This window comes from Rattus norvegicus, chromosome 2, assembly GCF_036323735.1.
Source record: "Rattus norvegicus strain BN/NHsdMcwi chromosome 2, GRCr8, whole genome shotgun sequence".
In the NCBI taxonomy this organism is placed as follows: Eukaryota; Metazoa; Chordata; class Mammalia; order Rodentia; family Muridae; genus Rattus; species Rattus norvegicus.
In genome coordinates this window covers 126493454-126518679 of record NC_086020.1, presented here as the reverse complement: position 1 = coordinate 126518679, position 25226 = coordinate 126493454, and the positions used below count along the sequence as shown (strand labels likewise).

Below are 25226 nucleotides of genomic sequence, written 5' to 3'. Positions count from 1 at the left end.
TTTTTGTTTTCTTTAAAAACGGTCTCATTCTGTAACCGAGGGTGAACTAGAACTCATAACCTAGTCCAGCTGACTGAAATTGACACTCCTACCTCAGCCCCCAGAATGCTTTGATTACAGGCATAATCCACCATGTTCACCAGCAATAGGACTTCTGGATGAATCTACATTACAGTTCTATAACCCAAAATACATCCTAACCTTGTAAGGAGAATCTCACTCACTCAGTCAAGTACAATTCTCAGCCATAATGCAAGCAGCTGCCTGGGATGCCCATAAAAAAATGACTCCATTCCAGCCACACACAAATCATCCTTTATGGATCAATCACTGACTCCTTATGAAGTACTAAAAGCATCAACTGACAGAACTCTGTCAGTATACTACATCAACCATCCCAGATACTACCAGCATCCAACAGAAGAATGAAAAGAGAAAGAGTGACCTTAAAGAATCTAAACTACACTGTCTTTAACCAATGACACTCCTTAGAAAACTTACTTTCCACAGTTCCAGATAATGAAAGACACTTGGCTCCTCTGAAAAATACTTAAATCTCACCAAGAACACATACATCTTTACTGAAAGTATGAGAACCTTGAGGAGACGAGTATTACTGAAAACTCCCCTCAGTCTTTTTTGTGTGCACCACTAACTGGGTTATCTCTACCATGTTGCTTGCATGCCATAATTATCTAGAGAAAAAAAAAGTCCACAAAATCTGAATGGGAAGAGTGAATGAACTATGACTCTCCATACAAGCAAGTGCCAAGAGTGCTGCTGCTGGAACTTCAAAGGGCAATCCAAGGTGGAGTCACTCATCCTTCTCAACTAAAGGGCAGCCTAAGACCCACCTGCTCCCTGACTTATCCCAGGACCAACTTCCTCCATGAAATCTTACACTATCTACTTTCTGGAGCTTATCATCACAGAACACTGGTGCTAAACACACACTTTAAAGGTCATGATTCTACACCGGACTAACAAGATCATATGAATTCCAGAGTGAAACACTTGCCCAACCTTAATAACTGACACATCGCCAGAGTACAGGAAGCATATTCCCATATTTAACTTTCTTTTGGGCTAGCTAGAACAATGTAAATGGAAGACAACCAATCAATCAATCAATGCCCAGCACACTCAGAATTCCATCTCATCCTTATCTTCAAAGGACACTATGAATGTTAGGAAATGATTTTATCTGGTAAGTAGTCTTAACATGTCTTTACAATGTTAGGTTGATCCAAAAGCTAGAGCGTGAACTCACCCCTTTATAGCTATCACCATGTTTATTAAGAGCTCCTCGATGTGCTACAGTTTGTTTTCATACTGATAATTACAAGAGGTAGCCTAAGATAACATCCCCACTTTACATGAAATTGTAGAGAGAAATTAAGGTCTATGACTGTGTCTATTTGGTCATGAGGGAGATGCTACAGGTCTCAAAGCCTATTTAACACCAAATTCCGTACCTTCCCTCTAATATAATGCCTTTAATGTTTAACAGCTGTGCTCTGAAAACTTTCCTACAGAACAGATTGTAAGAACAACTGTTTTCCCTCAACAGCAGTGTCAAGGTGACAAACCCCTGCCCTACCTTGTGCCCTCCTAGGGCTTTATGCATACCTGAAACTTTTCCTTGCTCCAAGAGCTTAGCGTAAAGACTGAAAATCTGTTCCTGGACTTTGCACACAGACCGTTTAATCTTTTCCCTGCGGGTCACCATGTAAGTGAGGTTCCGAACCTAGAATGTAGAGAATAAAGATTCTAAGTGAGCAATACGGCAACAATACTTCAGTGCTTCCATTTCTCCTTTACCTGAGACATACCAGCCCTACTCGGGCCTTGACAGACATTGAAATGAAAACATGCTTTAAGCATTTTACCCTACCACTAGAAAGATTCTGCTTATTTATTCCCTTGTGTCTGTAGCAGCCATGAAGTGACACCAGAGGAGTGGCAGAGATAGGCAGAATCCCACTACTCCCCTCCAGTCTGCAGTGTAGAGAACCCCATTATCTAATCAGGACTTGCTGCCTTGTGCCACAGAGCTCTGCTTACCAACATTATCTTCCCAGAAAACTTATTGTCAATGGTTTGAGCAGTTATGAATCAACCTCCCTGCACATTTGTGTCAGGCATCTTCCAAGTCAATGGCATAAGAGGAACCCCTGCACAAAGTCCTCTGGAAGATCAAATGAGCTGCTTGGTCCACTGGCACAACTTTGCAAATAGCCAGCCATTGCAGATTCCAGTGAGGTGTCCAAATGCCTGGGAATTGTCCCAGCATCCCCAGCAAATCTTTACATCTATGGATCTTCAGTTTCAAAGTGCTACTAACCTCATTCTCATTCTAGTTCATCTGTAACTGAAGGACCAAGTGCTGAGATTCCCCACTCAATCTGTTCTAAGACCTCTTCAAATCATATATACATCTATTAGTTTGTCGTAAGTAATCTAGGCTTCCCAGTCATCACTAAATACAAAATTAAAGAACTAAAGGCACTAAACCCCACTGGTCCTTGGTTCTAAATTGCATGAGCCTAAAGACAGAACATAGGTGCAGTCCACTGCTGAACAATTAAACCTTTCTTCAGGAAGACGCCCATAAAACCTCAACCACCCTCAGTGGCAGTGGCAGACGTGGAAAGTAACTGCATGCTCCCCACTGGCTACCATCAATGGCATGTTAAAAATACATCCTTTTGAGCAGTCTTTCTTATATGCTACTGTAAGTGCAAGTTCAAAGGTCACCAGCTGCATCTTTGGCACAAGCCATGCATTTTTGCCCACTGGCTGATGCAGATATTCCCTCAGTCTTCAGATCTTTCTCCATCCTCACAATCCCAGCTGTGCTCAAGGCTGGGACCTACATGAGGATATGGGAGAAGGGAAACACTACTGGGCTTTGCTGACCCTAATATTCATCATCAGGGTCTTCCTGTCTCTATTTCTACCCTAATCACTTATGATTAATACTATTAGAATCTGTTTTGGTTAATAAAAGATTAAAAAGAAAATCACTCGAGTCTGAGTTAAATATAATGTCATTGGGCCTGCCTAGCAGGTAGCCAAACCCAGGCAAGGAAGTTAAGTGCTCTTTAGAGAAACCCTAACCAGCTTGGGACTGGAAGTGACTAACAGAATTTTCTCTCTGATAAGTAGTATTCCACCCAGATGAGATTATGGGTGGAAACTCAGAAACAAAGAAATCAAACCTAAACCTTCATCACAAACTCAAACCTTTGACAGCACAAAGAGGCCAGCTTTCCATGAAGAATGTGATTCTGGGAAAACATGAAATGGACAGTATAGTCTACACTCACATTCAACTCAAGTTTGATCCATGAAAATAAAGGGAAGGCAGGGAATCTCAACCTTGGTTGCTTCCATGCCAGGAAAGGCTTTCATAGCCTTGGTGAAGGGAAAAAAAAACAAACAGCCTTTCTTTCCAGTGACCTCAGAAGAATAACATCTAAATCAACCCACAAAGTAAAAAGGCCGTAACTTCCAGTTGTGATCCATAAGGCCTAACTGGTCCATCTCTGGCTGACCACGGCAGAGCTAAGTACCCCAAAGTAAACAAAACAACAAAAGAAGGAATTCTTGTCAGAAATCTAGACGTGGTCTCTGCCCAGAGAGCTTGACTACTCAACCAATTCACCTTCCCTCAGCTGCCAGCAGCAGGCACCGAAACCTACCAAATCCAGGTCAACGTTCCCCTTAAGGCAAGTTCGCAAAGAGAACCAAAGATGATCCCCCCGCCCCCACTCCAGTTTGTACTTTTTAAGTTTCCAGAGTGTTACTGTTGCACCCTGAGAACAAGCAGCAAAACAGGCAGGAATAGTTGCAGTGGGTTTTCTGAGCCCTATGCAATGCCTGCCATATTAGCGCCTCCCATGCATTTTTGATCAGGGACAACTGAAGTCTCGTTGAGTTTTCAAAAAGTTCTGTTCCACTGAGGCACAAGTGCACAGGACTGACCCCCAGGACTTGGAGACTTTCCATACAAACTACAGGTAGTGAAGAATGATGTCTTTATCCAAGCTAGTAATCCAGTGAGGTAGTCAGAAGTTCCAGAGTGAGGTGACAGTGAAGTGCCACTCATCATCACCAACCATCTCTCTTTAGAGCCTCCTGCTATCTATTCCCGTTATGTAGCTTTCTGGTCCAGAACTGGTACCCAGGTGTGCAAGCCCCCCAAGGTGTTTGTTAATTTGCCAGAAAGAGCAATTAACATAATCACTGAGTCACCTGCATTCATGATGAGTGCTATTCACTTGTTCAGGGACGAGCACATGCCTCCAGTCCAGTCACCTGTATCGACTGGCTCAAGTGCCTATCATGTACCAATAGTTCATGAAAATAGGCAGATCACTAACTTTTTGAGAAAACAAGTGAATTGTAACTTTGGATCTTTCCTTTTGTCAGTCCTGCCCTTGGTCTGATGCACTCGTTTATAATTGTAAAGCACTGTACAACTCTCCAGGGCCTGCATAGACTTTAGCTTCCAGACAGCCCTCATGGCAAAGGAGGAAAACATAACTCGTCATTATAAATAAACCCACTTTAAACTGACACTGAATGCATTAAAACTTTAGACTTTTTAATAATAAATGTTAAGTAATGCCACCCACACACACATACACAGGCACTCTTGCACACAAATCCTGATTTATTCCCTTATGCATCGTAGGCATTATTCTACTTAAAAGTAAAATGACGACTCCGAAAAGTTTAGAATTTAATTATAAGTATATGTTAATCTCAGTAACTTAAATACAGAAAAAGAGTTAATACACCACAAGCATTTTCTACACTTTTATTCTGTGGTGATTGTGAAACAAACACAGTCAAAACATGAGACTTCTTGCCTTCCCTCCCAAGAACTGTCTGACTCCATGCACCCCAATTACAGCAGTTGTTGGGTTACGATAGTAGTTTCTCACCATAATACTCATTTACCCTGAATCCCTTTCTCCTCAATAGCACACAAGTGCATGTGGTTCTTTGAACTGACCACCAGGGGGCCTGTAAGAGCCTCACCGACCTGCTCCCACCTCCCCTTAGCCTAACACCCACCACCTTACCCTATCAAAGTCTAGAAAAGGATCACAAGAAGCCAGCATTAGATGATGCACTAAAAGGGCCTCTAATGAGCACTTAACAAATACTTTCATGACTACCCCATCTCTAAAAAGGTGGTGCAAGCCGCTGTGAGAACTGATCCTTTTGGCCAAGTACTTTTGCACTCCCCTGCCTACACTCTCATTTCAAATCATCTATGAGTCAGATTCAGTTGCCAAGCAGGTGATGAATCACTCCTCTCTAATAAGTGAGGGGCTTGAGGGAGATATGCATTAGCTGTTTCAGGCCACTTGGGTACCTTTCGGCACAGGCTGCTTCAGGCCAGACAACTTGCATACCATCTCTGCCACACTAATGAATTTAATAGGTAGGTAGCAGTCAGGGGAGTAGGTGTGAAAGGTGCTGAAGACACAGCCCCAATTAGCAAGCCTTGGTCAAAAACCACCTACGGGAGCTGGAGACCCTGGGGAGGACAGTCCACTCCTAATTATTCCTGTAGCAGGAAAAAAGGTCCAGACAGGGACTCCAGAGGTAATGGAGGGTGGGGGAGGCACCAAGCAACAAATAGCTGAGGGAAGTGTCAGCAGCTGAGGCTCCAGGCTGCCAACAGCCACTTAATCAGCAACCCAGGAGTGTGATAAACTCGTGTGTATATGTATGTAGTGTACTGAGATTGCTAAGGGCTCCACAGACAAACCCAATGCCCTGTGCACCAGGAATCACCCACACACAAAGACATAAGCCGGAGAGGGATGTACACACACACAAAATCGCACACTATATGTACACAACCTCTGTGATGACTTAGCACCTCACTGCCAAGACTGTCTTCTGTAATAGGTGTGTATTAAGTCCATGCACACACATCAGCACCCAGAGCCTGTTCTGCTCCACAACAGAGCTGGGAACGCTCCTGTGAATTAGCCTAGAAGCAAAGATGAGTCAGCAGGAAGCAGTGCTTAGCTCTCTAATGAGCCCCTCATCAACTCCTAGGAAATGTCTCCCCGGGTTGAACAAGAATTTCCCTACTGCTGCCCCCATAATTCAGACACATCCCAGTTCTAAAAACAATGCTGAGTCAAGCCATGGTCATGTTCCTGGTGCTCAAGTCCCTCCAGCTCTACAAGGACAAGGGAACGGGATGAAGGTACACCCCATCTGATCTTGCAGAACAGTAAAGATTACGGGAGAAATAATCACAAAGCAGCTCCCACACTGGCAGCCTTGCACACTGCAATGAGTTTACCAGACCATAAACGTTTAACCAACACGACCTCATGCTGTAGCGTGTACAAGGATCTGAGAGTAGTGACTGGCTATCATCTCTAGGCAAGGGCCCGCCTCTTTACATCTTCTTCTCTAAGTCATTATAAGGTGTCGGTGTCAATCATTACCCTCTCCAGGTCCTGCCGCAGGTGCGTGAACAGCTGCAGCCTCCTAAACAAGACATCCTGCTCCCGCTTGGCTAGATTGTCCTCTTCGTCTTTCTTTGGAGTGATGAGGGGCTTGTTGAAGTTGATCTTCCTCTTCAGCTTCCAGTACTGGTACAGAAAATCCACCACTTCCTCAGGCAGTCGCAGGGCCCTGGCCACATCCAGCAGGTTGACAAAGGTGTAGAACTCATCCTCCAGCTGCTGTAGCTTCTGCTTGCGAACACTCACACGGTGGGCCTCCTCTCGATTCTGCTCCAGACTAGCAAAGGGCTCCAGAGGGCTCTGGGGAGAACACTCAGTGGCCCCATTCTCCTGGGCTGCTCCTTCACCCAGGCTCTCCTCAGGTTTCCTGTGTGAGCTGTGCTTTGGGCAGTAGGACTTGAATTTGACTTCATCATTCTCTGCCAATATGGTCTTCATCTCCAGGCCACGGTCAAAAGCACAAGTCACATGGAAGGCTGTCCGGCAGTTCTTCACAGAGCACTGTAAAGAACACATGGAGACAGTTACAGAGCAGTGGCAACAAGAGCCCCCCACTGCTAGCCACCACATATGATGACAAAGGAACACTCATTGAGACAGAAAAGCTTGACAAAGATCAACAGGTTTGAAAGGAAGTAGGGCCAGGAATTTGAGGGACCATGCAGGGTAAAGCTTTCAGAGCCCAAACTATAGCTCGCTTGAAAGAGCCACAGCACTGAAATCTCAGAGCAGAGGAGGTGGAAGGCTGTACAACTGGCTCCTGTAGGGGAAGGTGGCACAATCCCCAAGAGCATGTGCTCTATGTACTCAGTATACTCCGAGGCCTTAATTTAGTTCTCAAAGACTTGAAAAGTCAGTTTTATAAAAAATGTGAATAGCAATCTCCTCAGTACACACTTTTGTGATCGGTTTGTGAATCCTCAGTGTAACCCCACCCCCACCCCTCTACCTGGAAAAGGTCCCAACTCAGGTAAGTAAATCCAAGCAGACTTCCTGAAAGTAGCATCCAGGGATCGCACCAGAGGAAGGTAGAATGAGAGACAAGAACCCAGTTCAGGAAGGATGGAGAAAGGCTCCCTGCTGGTCTGGAATCACCACTGCATCAGAGGTTCCCTTCCTGTGGGCCCCAGGGAAGTCAGCACAGAGGCCAGGCCTCATCAAGATGCACTGAACACTGCTCACTCCCCGCCAGCACAGGGCTACAATTTAGTGCCTTTGATCCAGACACAAGCCTCTGGCCAGCAGGAGCAAAGTGATTAACTTCTCCCGTCTGATCTCACTGAGCAAATCCCTCGAAAGAGGTACCTCTTGGAGGCTGAAGCCAGTCCCTTAAAAGCAACTGTATTGTGTGAGGCGAAGGGATCCCTGGGGCATGCCAGGGCTGCACAGACAACCAAGGAGCTTGTGCTCTGGGCCAGCTGAAAAGCTTAATTAAACTCATTCAACAGACCCTGCCATCACATAATAAGAGAAAGTAGAATTGGGTTTCCCCCTCTTCACTTCAGTATTTAAGACTCGACTAAGTGCCAGTCACAATTTAATCCTTTACTATAAAACTCAAACCCCTTCACCATCCCAAATTCCAATCACCTAAAGCATATGCACCATGAGTAATCTGTATCTTTATAAATAACCTCAACTACAAGAAACGTGAAATCAGCTCTGGTGGCAGAACACACGCAGACACACCTGGCCACTATCATGGAGACACACCACCTCTCCCCGCCAGCAGCAGGAAGCCGAGTGAGAAGTAAAGTGGAAGCAGATGACTGAGGCGCAATCTGTGTCTGCCTTAAACTACACTTAACCCAGGCATTCTAACCTTAAAGAGAAATGAGCTGCAGCGCAGTATTTACACAGGACTTTGAAAAGATGCCAAATGGCCTTCCTCTGGGTTTTCCTATTCGGGTTGACTCAGCAAACAGATGTTACAGAAACATAAACCAGTCTTCCCAGCTGCAGACATTTCGGAGAGGAATTCTTTTAATAAAAATCAATCTATTTTGTGAAGATATGAAAAGTCATCTGCCTTTCTTGGCCCCCTTTTCAAATTAATGCTCTGGGAAAAGAGGTCAATGGCAACAGAAATGTCCTTATACTGTCTCTCCTTGAAAGATAAGCAAGGCTCTCATCTACCTCCCACCAAACATCAGCTAAGGAGCAGGGTTCATGTGCTCAGGGCAGCTAACACAGGCACAGGAGCTGCCATTTTCCCTGGTATGCCATGTGCCTGTGCATGTGTATTGCACACATGCCAGACACTCAAATCCTTTTGACCTCTCCTCTATTCCTTTGCCCAAGTTCATTTTAGTATTCAACAGATTCTACTAACAAACAAACATCACAACTTTAATATCCCCAAGGCCAAATCTCCTTAGCTGCCTAATGCCTGCCCTGCTACTTTTTCATTAATGTTTTTAGATGCCTGAACAGCAGTAGAAACAGTAATAGTGAAAAGTAGAACCTTGGGCTTGTTAAGAAAATGAAAAGAGCCCGCCTTTAATTGAAGAGGAGGGCAGATTTCTGAGTTCAAGGCCAGCTTGGTCTACAAAATGAGTTCCAAGACAGCCAGAGTTACACAGAGAAACCCTGTCTTGAAAAACCAAACCAACACCCCCAAAAAAGGTGGGGGGAAGGAAACAAAAGAAAACGAAAAGAGAAAAGAATATAATACCAGTCACTTGTACCTTACTCAAGGAATCATTGCTCAACCAAAACATAGCGTATTCTGACAAATGAAGAAATTTTGTTTAAAGCTAGGACCACACTTGTCAAGTCATGCCTGTGCCTGTTGTATTCTCTACACTGATAGAAGCTGCCCAAATAGTGTTTCTGCCCACCAGACTTCAAAACAACAACAACAGAAAGAATCTGAGGCCTATTTAAGTCCATGGCAGAGTCGGAATTGACCTTCAACACAGCATTCTAGACCTTGAATCATAACCGACTAGATATCAACATGAGTCCCAGAAATCAATTACTCGTAAATTTCAGACAACATGAAGACACAGACAACACACAGACACCATTTTCCCATTAATTCTGCCTATCTCCTGACTTTCCACACTTATCTGCACCTGATCATGCAAATGCAATTAGCTCTTTACATGCTGGTTGGTTCAGTAGGGCAGCAGAGTGTGTGTGTGTGTGTGTGTGTGTGTGTGTGTGTGTGTTCGTTCTCTATTCAGAGAGTTCCAGAGTGTGTGTGTATGTGTTCGTTCTCTATTCAGAGAGTTCCAGAGTGTGTGTGTGTGGTGTGTGTGTATGTGTTCGTTCTCTATTCAGAGAGTTCCAGAGTGTGTGTGTGTGTGTGTGTGTGTGTGTGTGTGTGTGTGTGTGTGTGTTCGTTCTCTATTCAGAGAGTTCCAGACTCTCCCTCCCTATGTAAAAGCATCCACCTGCCAACACCTCAGCTTCTGGCATCCCCAGAGGACTTCTGGTCTGTGTGGAGTAATAATGCAATTGCGATGGAAGGCTAGACAACTCAAGTGCCACAGCCAAGAGTATGTAAGACTTGGGTTCTTACCAGGAATGTCTGCTTATGGAAAGAAGGGGACTCTACTAGGCTTGGGTCAGACAAATTGGAACTGCCTCTGACCCTGGGTGGGTTTCCAGATAACCTTCCCTCTTCCTAACCATCTGATGCTGTGTATGCTCCCGCCCCACCCGGCCTGCTCCCTACCACAGCAGAGGAAAATAAAGTCACTCTTACTGAGCCACTGTTACCTGTATGGAGGCCCCAAATTTCTCATTGCAGAGGCTGCACACAAGCGCCCATCGACTGCTCGGAATGTGGGACACTTTTGTGATGGGCTCCATCTTCTCAGGGCTGCCAATGCTTACCTAAAGATCCAAAATAGGCAGGTGGGAATGATATAGTTAATCAGAATCGTAACACAGACCTGAGGATAGCCCAGGATCCAGCTCTGAACAAGCAGCAGGAGAGCCCAAAGATCACCCCCATTGATACCAGCCTGCAGTCAGTAAAAACCTGTCTCCAAGTGTTCACTTCCTTCACGTATCTGACAGCATAGACATCTACCTTATTGTAGCACAGTATATCAAGACTCTAGATTAACAAGAATGTGTCAGGACTAAAAAGAGCCCATTGCAAAATATATTACATCAGAACATGTAACTACATTAAAAGTAAGAATCTAGCAAAATAAATAAATATGGAATGCTCAACTGCAAACTGGTTAATAGTAAACCAAAAATCCAGTGAAATTTCCATGTAAATCACACCCCGGCAATTTTCCTCTGGAGAAAAAAAATGCAGCAAATCACAGACTAAAAACACAGGTATTTGAATGACAAATGATAGTCTCATCACAAGCCATGCAAATTAAATTAGTTAAGGTCTGGGACTGGAAATAAATTAGACCAGACCTGAAATTAACAAGGTTGAAGCTGAAGAAGAATTTAAATAAAACTCATAGAAGTGTGACCTCAAGGCACTGTGGTACTGCACATGTAGTTTGCCAAACACAAACTGGCAGGGACATAGTAGCATGGCTACCCTCAGGACAGAGTCATGAAGGTGCCAGGCCTGGCCCTGTGAATGCTGTCAACTAAGAGGGTTTCCAGAAATGAAAAGGTGGGATGATTTGTGGACACCACCAATTGTAGCCCAGGCCACTGCTGCCTCCAGGATGCCCTTCCACAGACCCACACTGCCCGGGGTCAGCTTGAGGACAGAGGTGTGTATGGCCCAGCAGTTCTGATGCTGCCTGCGTGGTTCCCACCCACATGCCCATCTCCAACTGAAAACCAGGATGGTCTCAACTAAATTGCTATTAGAAACCAGGCTCACCTCAGGGATCCACAGGGCACAGCTGACATGGACCCACTTGGTTCCACTGCGGGTAGGCTTCATAGCTCCGCCTTTCTTGGGACACAGCAAACATTTTGGCTGAACTCCCAGGGCACATGTACGGCATAGCCAACTGCCCTCTGGCACCTTAAGGATTCCATAGCAAGCCTGTAAGACAACATCAACCAAGGACGGAAAAAGAAAGACATGTTTCTTCTTTGATCTTTGTCTATTTACTTCATTACTTGTTCATTTACTTATGTGTATGGGTGTCTTGCACCTCTATATATGCTTGTGCTATGTTTGTGCAGCCACAGAGGTCAAAAGAGGGTGCTGGATGCCCTGGAACGGGAGTTACAGCCGTCTGTAATGTAAGCTTCAAACATGGGCTCCAGGAATCAAGCCTCTGTCTCTTGAAGAGCAGTCAGTGCTTACTGTGGGGCATCGCTCAACCCATATTTATGAACTGAAAAACAATCTAGAAGGATTTTACAGAACCACAAAGTAGACATGCCCATATCCACCTAGCTGAGATCCTAAGCCCTGAAGAAATACGTCAGTCCACCTCTAAGCACCCGTGCCTGCGCTCCAAAGACACTGCATGTTTGCTCAGCACAGGTGGTCCAAGAACATGAGGAGAGAATTCTAAAGTAATGAGTGCTGCTGTGGGACACGAGATCAATCCACATGAAGCTCCAACCTGGCTGTGAGGCTTCAAGAGGGTACACTAAAGCTCCCGCTGCCTTCATGACCAGCATGACACAAAACAGAGGACCAAGATGCTCTCGGACTGCCGAGGTGACAACGGCTGGGCGACCAACTGAGGAGCTTTGCTGCTCAGGCTGGACACATTCCACCTACTGGAGTCCAACAGCGTCTACGTGGACAGACAGACAGCCATAGGAAAACAAGACACTTCAAAATGAGAGTTTGGTTTCTTTCACTGATGTTTAAAACAAAGCCTGTTTTGCACAAGTTGGCAAAATTACACAAGACAGCACAAACTGCAGAAATTAAGGCTTTTACAACTGAAGTCATTATGCTGGTTTAAAGAAAGAAAAAGCAAATGTTTCAATAAGGGAAGTAAATAAACAAACCCACAGTGGCACCAGGAGTGCACTCAAAGAGCCCTTCAAACCCAGACAGTTCACAACTTTATCCTTAAATGAACTGGAAGTCAGGAAGTCACAGGAACCTGGCTCTATTTCTCCAGACAGAAAAAGCACAGCCACTATGAACCCTGACCGCCTGGAACACAAGAAGCAAAGCACAAGAATGAGAGCAGAACACAGCAAAGAAGCAGTAACACCATCGCCCTGAGAGGGCCACAAGGCCACGAAAAGCCGCTGTCAACAGTCTACAGGCAATGTTCTTACCAGATCTAAACAGTACCAGGAAGGTTTCAAACACCAAGGTAGTCTAGAGTTGCCTTTGAAGCAAGAATTTCATTCACTGGAAAGACACATCTACACTAATAAAGTATGCTTCACAGACATCTACACTAATAGAGCATGCCTCACAGACAAACCAGGAGGAATCTCACCAAAAGTAAAATGAACGTACAGTGTCAAGAGCAGAAGAAGCAGAAGCCCATGTCATCAGGGCCAACTCTGCCACCTACATGCTAAGGTGTTGGCACGCAGCCCTGATGGCAGCTTACACATTTCTTTTTTTTTTTTTTTTTTTTTTTGGTTCTTTTTTTCGGAGCTGGGGATCGAACCCAGGGCCTTGCGCTTCCTAGGTAAGCGCTCTACCACTGAGCTAAATCCCCAGCCCCAGCTTACACATTTCTAAAGCACACAGCACAACTTGGATTTCAAGCAGAATCTTGTAACAGAGCAAATGTAAAAAGACTACAGGGTCACTAGGTAGATGACAGGCAGCAGCAACAATAGCAGTCACTTGGCCTCACATCACACACCCTACCACGGGGACTCCAAGGCAAGACACTCAGCAAGGCACTATGGTCTGTCTCAAGATTCCCTGTGAAGATGAGCTGAGGCAGGGCCACAGCTGGTGAAGTCTCAGAGTTGTATAAAGCCCTAGAGGCAAATTACAGAGAAAAGGGTAATCCAGATCTCCAGTGTGGCAGTGAGCATGTGTGATCTCAGCACTCAAGAGGCAGAGGCAGAGGCAGGAGGATTATCTCAGTTGGAGGCTACACTGGTCTATACAGAGTTGCAGGCCAGCCTGGATATTTCAAAGAACAATAACAAAACACAAAGCTCAGGTCACCTAAGCAACTTTCCACTTTGCCCATGTTTTCTTAAAACTCAGTGTCACTGATAACCTCACAGAAAAGCACTTCAGGACAGCATTCTAAATCAAACAAGTACATAGTACTCATGTCCCTACACAAATCCACATCGCTTTATTATTGTATTAAAAATTAAATACACAACTTGACAGACAGCTCTGTCTGTGGTTAAAAGCACTTGCCGCTCTTCCAGGACCCCAGTCTGGCTCAGGGTACCTACTTGCCCAGCTCAAGTATTCATATTCTCTCTCTCTCTCTCTCTCTCTCTCTCTCTCTCTCTCACACACACACACACACACACACACACAGACAGACAGACACACACACACACACACACACACACACGCTCACACACTCTCTTAATAATAATAATTACAGTAATAATCATAATAATCCCTTAAGTTACATGAGCGATGAGAGGCCCCATTATCTATGCTTAAGCTTTCTAAATTCACTGAAGGACAGTAATAAGCACCCACCAAGTTCTTCTGCAGGCCCCTAATCTAACAAGACCAGCACTGTATAAGGAGATAACTCTGTTTAGGCAGACACAGAAGGAAGACAGCATGGGGACTAATGGTAGCTACAACCAAGAACTCCAAGGACTGACAAGAATCCACTATTAGCTAGGAAGAGACAAGGAAGAACAAAACTCTGAGTTCCAGAGGCAGCTTCCATTGTTTTAGTCACCCCAGTTAGAAGCTAAGGTAGAGTTTAACCACCTTTTGCATGGGTTTGTTTTCCTGTGTTCCCAGTTGAATCCTAGTGCCTTCACAGGCTGTAAAGGTAGAGACCCATCCCTTGGGATTATGGTCAGGATAAGACTCTCCTAAACCACAACAACTGTGGTTCCATTTGGAAGCATCCTGGACTCCAGGCAGTACAGGCTGGCTGACAAGGCTCAGCCCAGAACCACAAAGCTTCGCTCAGGGCTATGCGGCCCAGCCCACTTACCTGGTGCACACAGATGTTACACTTGTCACAGAATACCATCTCGTTGCCGTCCTCGCCATCAGGTGACTGGCAGACATCGCAGACAACGTCTTCATCATATTCGATCCCCAAGCCCTCTTCTGTCTCTATGGCATGATTCATATTGTCATAGCATCGCTGTTCAAACTCCTCCAAGACCCTTTCCATGGTGTACTCATCCAGTTCCGGCATCCCTGAAGGGGAAGACCACAAACCTCACTTGAGGAAGTGCACGGGAATAAGTAATATGAGGAAACAACACTGGTGTGTTTAAACTTCGAAATAAAACACAAATAAAGGTAACTGAGTGCCAGAGAAACTTGCACGTATGACTCTGAGGCCAGTCCACAGATAACACCTCCATGCCTTATGGAAGACACAACAAAGAAAGAAGTAAAACACAAAACAATCTCAGCAGTATCTTAGGATATTAAATACACGCACTGTTGAATGCACCTTCCCACTACTGCCTACACTAATCTGACTTAGAAAGCCAGGACCATATATTATGCTGTTCGGGTTTTGTTTTGTTTTTAATTTTTTCTTTCTTGCTGCTTAAAATGGTTCCCCAAAGCAGATTTCACAGCAAACATCCTCATGTTTTTAACTGACTTATCTCTCCCCACTTTTGAATTCACCCAACTGAAATGCATAGTTAATTAGATCCATGAAAGTCGAACACAAGTAAATGTCTGGGGCAAAGAAGCCAGTTCACTATGAGTTAAATAAAATGCAACAACACACTTCTTTGTACAAGAACCAGCAAATAACTTGAGGGAGCTGGGGGATGGCTCAGAGACCAAGAACGGGTACAGCAAAGGACCTGAGTTGGAATCCCAGCCCACACCAGGATTCGTACAACTGCCGTCTGTGACTCCAGATCCAAGAGGTCTGAAACCCTCTTCTGACCTCCCCCTGTACCTGCACACACCCACAGACACACACATATACAGTTAAAATAAAGCCTTTTAAATAAGAAAAAATATCAACAAAGTGGTTATTATGCTGAGGTGTTCTCCAAACTGCCTTAAATGAGAGCAAATGTACAGAAAGGAGTCCTAAAAAAAGGACAGCATTGGGCATGGTGCTCATGCCTGTAATACATGAAGTCTGTGATAATGAGTTTCAGGCCAGTGTAAGTAACACTGTACAACCTGGAAAGGGGGGCAAAAGGGGGAAAGGCAAGAAATAGAAATCGAGCTTGTAACTTACTCACGTTATTATAAAATCACATTTTTAAGTTTTAAGGTTTTGGAGATGAGCTGGAAAGGTGGCTCAGCAGTTAAGAACACCTGCTGCTCTTTCAGAGAACCAGAGTTCAGTTCATAGCACTAATGTAGGGCAGCTCACAACCTTCTGCATCTTCAACTCCAGGGGATCCAGCACCCTCTTCTGAGCTCCATAAGAACCAACCTGCACTCACAGCTGTCCTGATCTCACAGCTGTCCTGATCTCACAGCTGTTCTGATCTCACAGATGTCCTGATCTCACAGATGTCCTGATCTCACAGATGTCCTGATCTCACAGATGTCCTGATCTCACAGCTGTATACTCACAAGCACATACACACAGAGACCAACCTTTTCTTTAATGGAGAAAGTATTGAGAATGCACAGTTGTAAGCACTATACCCATCTGGGAAGCAACCACCTAAATGATGAAATATTTAACCCGGTGCTTTTTCCCCAAGTGCCTTCTAACTAGTGGATACACCTCACTTTGCTTTGCCTTCTAATTAACCTTTACCAGAAAAAGGTCAACAGCAACCAGGACAAACATCTTTAAACTTGTGTTCAACTTGTATTCTGCAACATTAGTGTATCTTAACTAATGCCCCAAACAAGTGAGTTCTTAGTATTTAAACCACTGCATGGCCAGTCATTTGGCTGGGTCTTTGGACAGTATCCTTAACTGTATGCCTACAACTTGCCAAATGTTTCACAGTCTTCTGAGTGGTTTTATATAGACAGTGTAAAGCATTTGGCCAGCTCAGAAGACAAAACTAAATCTTCTTCAATGGCACAATACACCATTCAGTTACAGGAGATTCCCCAAAGCCTCTTAGACAGATTCTAAGGCCACCCCTAGCTTGCTACTGTTCTATACTAATGAATACTTAAAGCAGGGAACAAGAGCAGGAAATCTACTTTGTCAACACATCTCAGCAACAAGTAGAAAATACCAACGTCCTCAACTCGGTCACAGTCAGGCCCAGTCAACAGGCTGGTGAGCTCAGGAAAAGCTGCTCTCAGAGTCAGGCTGAGGCAGCCTCCATGGGAACACAAACTTTAAACAGCTCATGCCCTTCCAAACTTTGAAGCCAAACACACGTGACTTGTCACAATGTGCCCAAGCCATCACACTTCCTGACCCTGCTCTCACCACACAAATGTCTTTTACACTGAGTCCCGGGACACTCAAGACAAACCTTTATGACAACCCTGGGGAAGGAAGGCTGGAACATAGGGAGAACATCCCAGCCTCCACATCAACCCACCACTGTTCTAGGAGTCCCAAGTGGACTCTGTGTCTCATCACAAGTGCCAAACATGGCATGCAGGTAACTGTGGTATGGAGGTCCAACAGCAGAGAAACTATCCAAGTCTGGGCTCTCAGCCAGGGTCACACGTCACTCAAAGAAAACCAGGAAAGAGTTGAAGAGGTAAAAGCAAGAGGGTTTGGGGCTGACCTTATAAGGTTCGCTCTGAGCACAGCAGGCTGCAGGTGGTTAAAAAAATAAAAGTGGAACTTTGGCATCACAGCAGTAAAGCAGAGCAGGGCCCTGGCCCAGTCCTCCTGCTGATGTCCCTGGGCTGCAGTTCCCGTATGGTTAAGTAAGGGTGGAAGCAGACAGGGACAGGAATCCAAGTCACTGTAGCCAAAATGAGCCAGGCTTCCTCCCCTCAACCCACCACTGTTCTAGGAGTCCCAAGTGGACTCTGTGTCTCATCACAAGTGCCAAAGCCACACAATCTGGTCTCTGGAACTCTGACTGAGTGAGCTTCAAGTTCTCACAGCACTCTGCATGAGTCACTACGGACTGAACAGCTCTCTTCAATGTGAGTTAATGAACTAGCACACAGTCTTACCCATCTCCTTAAATTCTTCATTGGTTAGTTCCAGCCATGCAGCATCCATATCATTGAGGTCATACCGACATACACTGTCTGCCAGTGTCCGGATATCAACATAGCCCAGCTCTGGGGGCTCGGAGCCTGACGACGCGATGTACTTCTTGGGCCTGATGAACATGAGTGATTTCTCTTCAGACACAACCCTGGTTAGTAAGAAAACAAGTAGCCAGATTACTCATTCTGCCCTATACAAGAAACTGTCAGAGGCCAAGGGCAACTTCCTCTTCCAACCCTCAAGCCCAGATCACCCCTATGTTCATACAGTCTAAGGATCTAAAAACCAAATGGCAACAATACCCCCAGCTAGAAGTCTTTTAAAGTACTCAGAATGGAAGCAGATGCTGGGTCTTCCAAAGCCATCTCCTCCCTAGCACACCACCACACTACCATGTCTCCAACACGATCTGCTCCCAAACTTAAAAAAAAAAAAACCCCTGTACTGCAAGAGTTGATTTCCAAATCTCTTTCCATTATTGGGGTTTGCTCATTGCCCCTGGAAGTTGTCAGAATAGAAAAGAACTTGCTAAGCACTGAATTCTCAGGGACAGCCACAAGCTGGATGTGCACAGCACACTGAGGACCACAAGGGACACCTCTGAATTCTCGCCTTCCAAAAAGATTGAGTGAGAACACTGGGCTGTTGTTGCCATTCCTAAGTATTCTAAGAGCCAGAGCCCATGCTCCTCCAGGGACATATGACCCCAGACAATTCCTCTACACCTTACAACCTGTGAACAACTGGAGAACTCCACCTCACCCTAGCCAGACCAGGAACAGCATAAAAGGCGCAAAACAGCTCAGGCTCAGAGCCAAGGGTTCTTCTCAGCCATTACAGGTTCTGTGGCCACAGTCCTTCTACATCTATTTTCCACCACATGCATTCTCACCAACAGGATGTCCGGAGTTTATAGGTTTTATCACCCTGGAATTGACGGGAGGAACTTATCTGTGTGACAGAGATGTGCAAACTGAAGGGATTTATTCCTCCTATATTTGAGCAAGAACAGGTGTCAAGTGAAAGGCTCCAGTCTATCTATCAGGGCATTTTCATGCTGACTTGGCACTACACAGGATTCCTAGACTGACAGCCTGCTGGTGCTGGTCAAAGGGGACCATACGCACCACCCACCCTGTGCCCCTTGATCCCTGCTTCACACCAGGACCCTCGTCTGAAGAAATAGGTGACTCCTAGTGCTCACCTATGCCTGTCTAGCCATAGTATACTATAATCTGAACACAGATCCCAAATGATGGTAAGTAAACCAATCAAGTGTCTAAGGAGACACAGAGTTAAGGACCAAGAGGTGAATTAGTCCTTCTTTGTCCATGGAAAGAGAGGCTATCTCACACAGCAAGGAGCCGACAGATCCTGTGGCAGCAAAGCCAGGCAGAGATTTCAGGCACTCCATGCTCTCAGAGGACACACTATATGCAAGAGTGGGAAAAAAGGTACCAATTCGACACAGCCTGTCCCAAAGGAACATCTAGGACATGCTGGGAGAGGTGAGTGACACGGCAGGAGGTCAAGAGGAAGCACCAGCATCTGGAAAGAGCCTGTCCACAGCTCAAACTCCTCATCTGACATTGTCCGACTGTCAGTCTCCTCTGTTCCTGTCATCGCCTCAAATACCATCAGCCACTGCAGGAAGCACCAAGGCCACCAAGGCTCCCACAAAGCCACTCTGAGAAATGACATAGACTGCAGAGAGAAACAGCCAGTAACATCAGACTTCACCCACCCACCCCAAAACATCTTGGACCTTCTATTCTCCAGTAAGAGAGCAGCACCCCCTGTGATAATGTGCTAAGTTCAGAGGCCACTGCCCTCTAACTCACCGTCCTAGCGCCTGAGCTGTTTCTACATTTCTGCCTCTTGTGAGGCCTCATGTTACTGCACTGCTAACTGAAGAACTGTCTCCCCTTAGCCTCTATGCCTGCAGAGAGGAGAGTAGAGAAGCACTTGTCTCTCCTTAGGTGCCTACCTGGCCACAGGCTGTGGGATGGTCCCTGGGCTCACAGGCACCTGGACCCCCTTCTCCCATTCCTGTCTCCAGGGATCAGCCAACACGTAGTACTCATCCGGGTTCAGCTGGTAGGAGTCATGCAGCTTCATGGCAGTGATCAGGTCCGTCCTAAACACCTGGGAAGAAGAGAAAGGGACAGTGGCATTTGCATTCATCTCAGAGCACTGGCAGCTGCAAGGTCACCACGGAGCTGCCCGTATCAAGGTCACAGTATCACACAGAGTAAGTCTGTCCTATTACAGAAACCCTTCACTTGACACTCCTTTACCCACCCAGGACTGATGTGGCTCCAGCTCCCTCAACCAACACAAGATGTGGGTGCAATGACTACATCCATATAACTGCTGCACAAAACACAACTGCTCCCCTCTCCAAGGCCTCTCAATTCGCCAAAGGCTGCTGAACACAGGCTCTTGGAAAACCTTCAGAGAATGCTACTCAGGAGTGCTCTCTTTGGAGCCCATGTTTAAAAACAAAACTTCATTAGCCAATTAACCTCAAGGTAAAATCTAGAACCACCCGGTAGAGGTCACCATCTTCTAAACTAACTGCTGAGAAGCAGCCAGTCTCCTGAGGGGCAAGCCTGTAAGGCAGGCAGGAGGATGGTGAGTGCAAGGTCCATGTTGGCTAACAGAAATGCAGGCCTGCCAACATCTAGGAGTAAAACACTAGGCCACCGCAGTGCAACATAAGACGATGCCCATACCTCGACCTGGAAGCAGTCTCTGTGGGAAGACAGAACTCTGTCTTCATGCCATCAAGACTCATCCCAAGAAAGCAGCCTAACTCAGCACAAACAGCGAAGAAAAGCAAACTGCAAGAGAGGCAGCACCCACCTCGGCTCCCCTGTGGACTCATGGGCCCCAGGCATCCAAATCAACAGGGTGATTGATGTATATAGCACACCCTGTCTGGCAGCCAGGTCTACACACTGCTTCCCTGTCCAGCCTGTTCCTCAACAACTTCTATCTGAGGACGTGTGTGAGGAAGCCCTGATCAAGAACAACATGAGCCTGAATCTGTATGCTGTGCCCAGTGCAGATAGTCACAAAGATGCACTCCCTCACTCAGGACAGGAAGCTCTTTCTTGTGCTGCTAAGCATGAGTCACGCTGTTCACCGGATGGCTTTTCAGGCTGGTGTTCTCTTCAATAAACTTTGTCTTACGAAAGCACAGGACAGGGTCTGAATAAAAAGGCCACTTTTCTGGCTGTCATTTTTCAATACTGGACTTGCCCCAGGACGCCACTCTCAGATTCTATAGTCCCATTAAGCAATAGCCTGACTGTACCTTCTGCAAAAATCTCACCATAAGACACAAACCCCTGGACATGGTGATGAGCCTAGAGCAACCCAACCTCAAGGAAAAGGCCTTTAAAGTCAAAGCTACGAGTCCACACCCAGCAAATCAGGTAAAACAGGGCCCAGATAAGCTGTACAACAAAAAACAAGCAAATTTGCCAAAGAAAGGAAATCAGGCTGAGGAATGAGATGAGAAAAGGCAGCTCCATTCCTACAGACCTAGGAGAGGCTCTGGCCCAAAACTCAGGTGCTGGAGGGTAGACACCAAGGGCAACCCAAGTGCTTTACGTACAACGCAGTTTGTACTCAGAAGCTTGGACACAGACCAGGCAAGGACAGGGTGTGCCGCCTGCTGCTCGGAGGGCTCCAATCCCACTCCCAGGCTGAAATACCAGCAGGATAGTATAGATGCCAGAAAGGGGTAGTAGGAGTTACAGAGCCCTTAATGGGAGAATTAAATACAGGAGCGGAGACTTCCAATGACATAAGAAATAAAATGCGCACTGTAGGTCAAGACAGACACACGGCCAGTAACTTGAGTGCTCCTAGACCCAGTCTCTACTGCTTTCTGGCAGGGGATGTTACTCCATCACCAAGACACTCCTCCGCTCCTGGACAAGGCACTCTCCAGTTATTCGAGGGGAGCATCGGAAGGGACTCTGAGAAACACCTGTCGCTGTGTGGCCATCACACCATAAGCCAACTGAGGTCATCCCACACACAGTGCAGTGCCAAAAGAATTTTCCCACAGCTTTCTGTGAGAACCCTGGCAGGCTCATACACCTGGGCTGCATGCTCAGAGCCAGCGATGGCCGAGAGAAAGCAGGTCTCAGGACAGCAGGGGCTCCTAACCAACCGAGGCCGGCAGGGAGATGCCTCTACAAACAATTTTAGCAGGGAAATGAACAACGAAATGTAGGGCATCGGGGAAACATAAAATGTGAAAACAAATTGGGAAAGACGGGGAAAGCCTTAAGCATAATCCCCAAAACGAAACTCTCAGAATCACATAGGGTTGTTGCCAAATAAGTCACAAATTCATGGCTAAAACTAACTTGAGGCTGGCAGTGACTTGGCAGCAGCTGAACCCGCTCATGTCCTGGCCAGAGGAAAACTTGTTGGGAGCCAGCAAAGATGGAAGAGGAAGGAAAAAGAATACAATTAATAATAATAGCTAACACCCACTGCGCACCATAGATATACGTGCCACATGCTTTGCATGGACGCGCCTATGTGTATTAATTATAACCAGCCCACTTATTCCTGCAACAAGGCACACATCTGCTTCTCACCATCTCGTCCGAGTATAAAGCGGGGCTCTTGTCCAGACCTGCACAGCATGAGGCAGGAATGGGGACAGCAGGTTCGCATGCACTGTTACTACAGCACCCATGATCAAGGCAAGCAAGCGTTCAGAAGTACCTCAGAAGGCTTTCGATCTTCATGTCTAGAGCAGGTACTCCTCCCATGCTGGGACCGAGAATGCTGGGACCACGTCGTTGACAAGCCTGAGGAAACAAACATCCAAACAGGAACCATTAAAAAAAAAAACAACCACAGGGTCACTCTTTCAGTGGTGATGTGCTTGCCAGTTCAGGTCCCCAGCACCTAAGTAAAGAGCTGGCATAGTGATGTATGCACGCGGATCCAGCCGGCCGTCTAGCTGCATACGGCTCTGAGCTTCTATCATCAACTTCCAGTCTACACATCCTCACACACAGCACACAGACCAAAAAGAAGTGCCGGTCACCGAGGTGTCAGGTTCTTCCCCTACGATAAACCACCAGCAACAAGCTGCCACGCCATCGCCCTGGCTCTCGTGGGTTCCTTCTTTCTTTCCAGTTATTTTCCAAACAGGCTTAAGGTGATCACTGTGCAGGGTTCTCTTCCTCATGAACAGTGAGCAAAGAGAGCCGTGCAGCATACTCCAGGCTGGGCTCAAGATGCTCAAAAGCCCAGCAGTACAACAAACTAGGAAATATTCCCCAAGTTTTCAACCAAGTGTCTAATGCCAGGATCACTGGGCTCAACCTAAGGTCATGACAACATTTAAAAAAAAATTGTCTCCACAAGGCATAGAAAGGACAGAAACCTTCACCCAGCTTTATCATCCATCAGCTACTACATCTGTCTTGTGAGGTGCCCCAATCCCTTCCTCACCAGGAAACCCAAAATCCTAAGTGTCACCAGGCCTGAAACTTTTCTGTAGCACTGAGAGCCCCTCCTGTCTGAATTACCCCCTTCAAGCCAGACTAGACTGCCTTCCTTCCTGGGGCAGGCAGTTCCGAAATAGTTAACCAGAGTCTCTAACCAGAACCCAGGGAGCCTGAGAGCTGTGCTCTTAAGACTAAGCTCTGTTCACTGCAGACCCCATATCACCTTGGTGGGAGACATCAACTTCTGAGTCATTCTAAAATCTGTCAGCTCTGCAGCATGAAAACCAAACCCAAGCTCTGCTCACTTCCACCTGTTCCATCCCCTAAACTGAGCCCCATGGCCTTTTCTAAAAGAGGTCAGAAACCCACGGGCCATTATCCTGCTTCCTGCTCAGGTCTCTCGGCCAGTCAATAGCCAAGTTCTTAGCCTCAACAGCCTTACTACAATGCCTCAAAACCCTGGCTCCTCTTGCCTATCCCCCTCCCTGCCACCACCTCCTCCTCCTATGTGGCATGGCCACCTATACTGGCTCTGCTCTGAGGGCACACAACTGCAACCTGATTGGAAATAGTACCCCTAACCCCTTCACTTCTTCCCTAACTTACTGATAACTCATTTCAGCCTCCTGTCTGTAACTACAGCAACCAGGCACTGAACCTTGTCACTTCTCAGAAACTGACAAACCCCCAAGATGTTAAAAAGCAAAAGCCTAAGAGAGACACCTTTTTAGTAATGAAACACCCTGTCACTCAAGCCCTTACTGGCCCAGAATCAGCAGACAGACATCAACAAACTTAAGACACAGACCCTGCACATATGCCTCTCAACCGCAGCTTACAGGGCCTGTGAGAGGGCTCCTTGAATACCAGTTCTGAGGCCCAGTACTAGATCATATGGCTGTCGTCACTTACTGTGATTTGTGACATTCCTGTGACTACCTCAGAAGGTGCTCAGATTCAGCAGGAAGTGGGGCTGGGGTGCAGCCTAGTGCACAGTGCACTGGGACTACCAAAACAAACACACACACACACACACACACACACACACACACACACACACAGAGCGAAGGAGGCTGGTCATCAATGAGAAGGAAGTGGCTGGGTGAAGTCCACAGAGGATTCTCTGCCTGCCAGAGGTTTCTTACGTCCCCACAACCCTGATCTAGATATATAAAATAGGCACAAAAACGAAACATTTACTGGTTATAAACCAAAGAAAAGGAGGCCATGGATGTGAAAGACAGGAGGGAGTGTGGGTACAACAGGTTTGGAGGAAGAAAGAAAAAGTGATGATATAAAAATATAAGGATCCTAAAGAAAGTAAAAAAATAAAAAACCCAGAAACAACCTAAAAATCCACCACCAGACTGTAAAGGGATAAATAAAATATGACACATCTCTTCAATGACTAGCCAGCAATAAAAAGGAACACATTATAAACAGATGGGTAGGAAACACTGCTCTGTGTAACATGGATAAATTCTGAAATAAGTACACTCGGAGAATGAATCCAAGGAGCCAGAGCAGGCCAAGGTGCATTGCATTGATGCAAAGTTCGGAAAAATGAAGATCTATACCGACAGCAGATCAGTGGCTGCCTGGGGCAAAGTTGGAGGGACATGTTATTTTGATTTTGATGACATAATACATGCAAACACGGCTAAACCTCTCAAAGCATACACTTAAACATGTGCAGCTTGCTATACATAAATTATCCATTACAAAACTATGAGAAAGCTATCACCACTAAGAAGCACCACTCACAGTATGAAAATCTCCACCCCCCTTCCACTGCTGAGACACAGAAATCCTAGACTGGATGGAGACCCCAGCAAACAAGCAGAACAGGAAGCCATGAGACCTCCCTGCAACAGGGAGTCACTTCTTCACAGAGAGCACACAGGTATGAGAGGTTCAGCATTCATAGTTCAACCCAGTCAATGCACACACACAGAAAGTTCTCAGTAAGTATAATTCTGGATAGTGGATAGCTGTTCTACTTAAAAATGTCACTCAGGAATCTCTGGTTGTTGCTCTAAGGGACACCATCATAGCACACCTAA

The 25226-nt window shown here is 46.0% G+C and overlaps 1 protein-coding gene across 7 annotated transcripts in view; it reads right to left on the bottom strand.

The window, feature by feature from the left end:
• The window catches only part of Jade1 (jade family PHD finger 1), a 53129-nt gene that overhangs the window by 5573 nt on the left and 22330 nt on the right, over window positions 1-25226 (bottom strand). For 5 of the 7 annotated variants that reach the window (NM_001415052.1, XM_006232303.5, XM_006232304.5 and 2 more), the window contains exons 3-10: window positions 22430-22515; window positions 19665-19822; window positions 17638-17825; window positions 14531-14742; window positions 11320-11487; window positions 10233-10349; window positions 6486-7007; window positions 1630-1747 (exon numbers count right to left, since the gene is read on the bottom strand). In NM_001415052.1, the coding sequence (NP_001401981.1) occupies window positions 1630-1747; window positions 6486-7007; window positions 10233-10349; window positions 11320-11487; window positions 14531-14742; window positions 17638-17825; window positions 19665-19822; window positions 22430-22515 (1569 nt within the window). Of the gene's footprint in view, window positions 1-1629; window positions 1748-6485; window positions 7008-10232; window positions 10350-11319; window positions 11488-14530; window positions 14743-15760; window positions 17582-17637; window positions 17826-19664; window positions 19823-22429; window positions 22516-25226 lie in introns of those variants that run through there. The other 2 variants (XM_063281777.1, XM_039102248.2) reach the window with 2 other exon arrangements.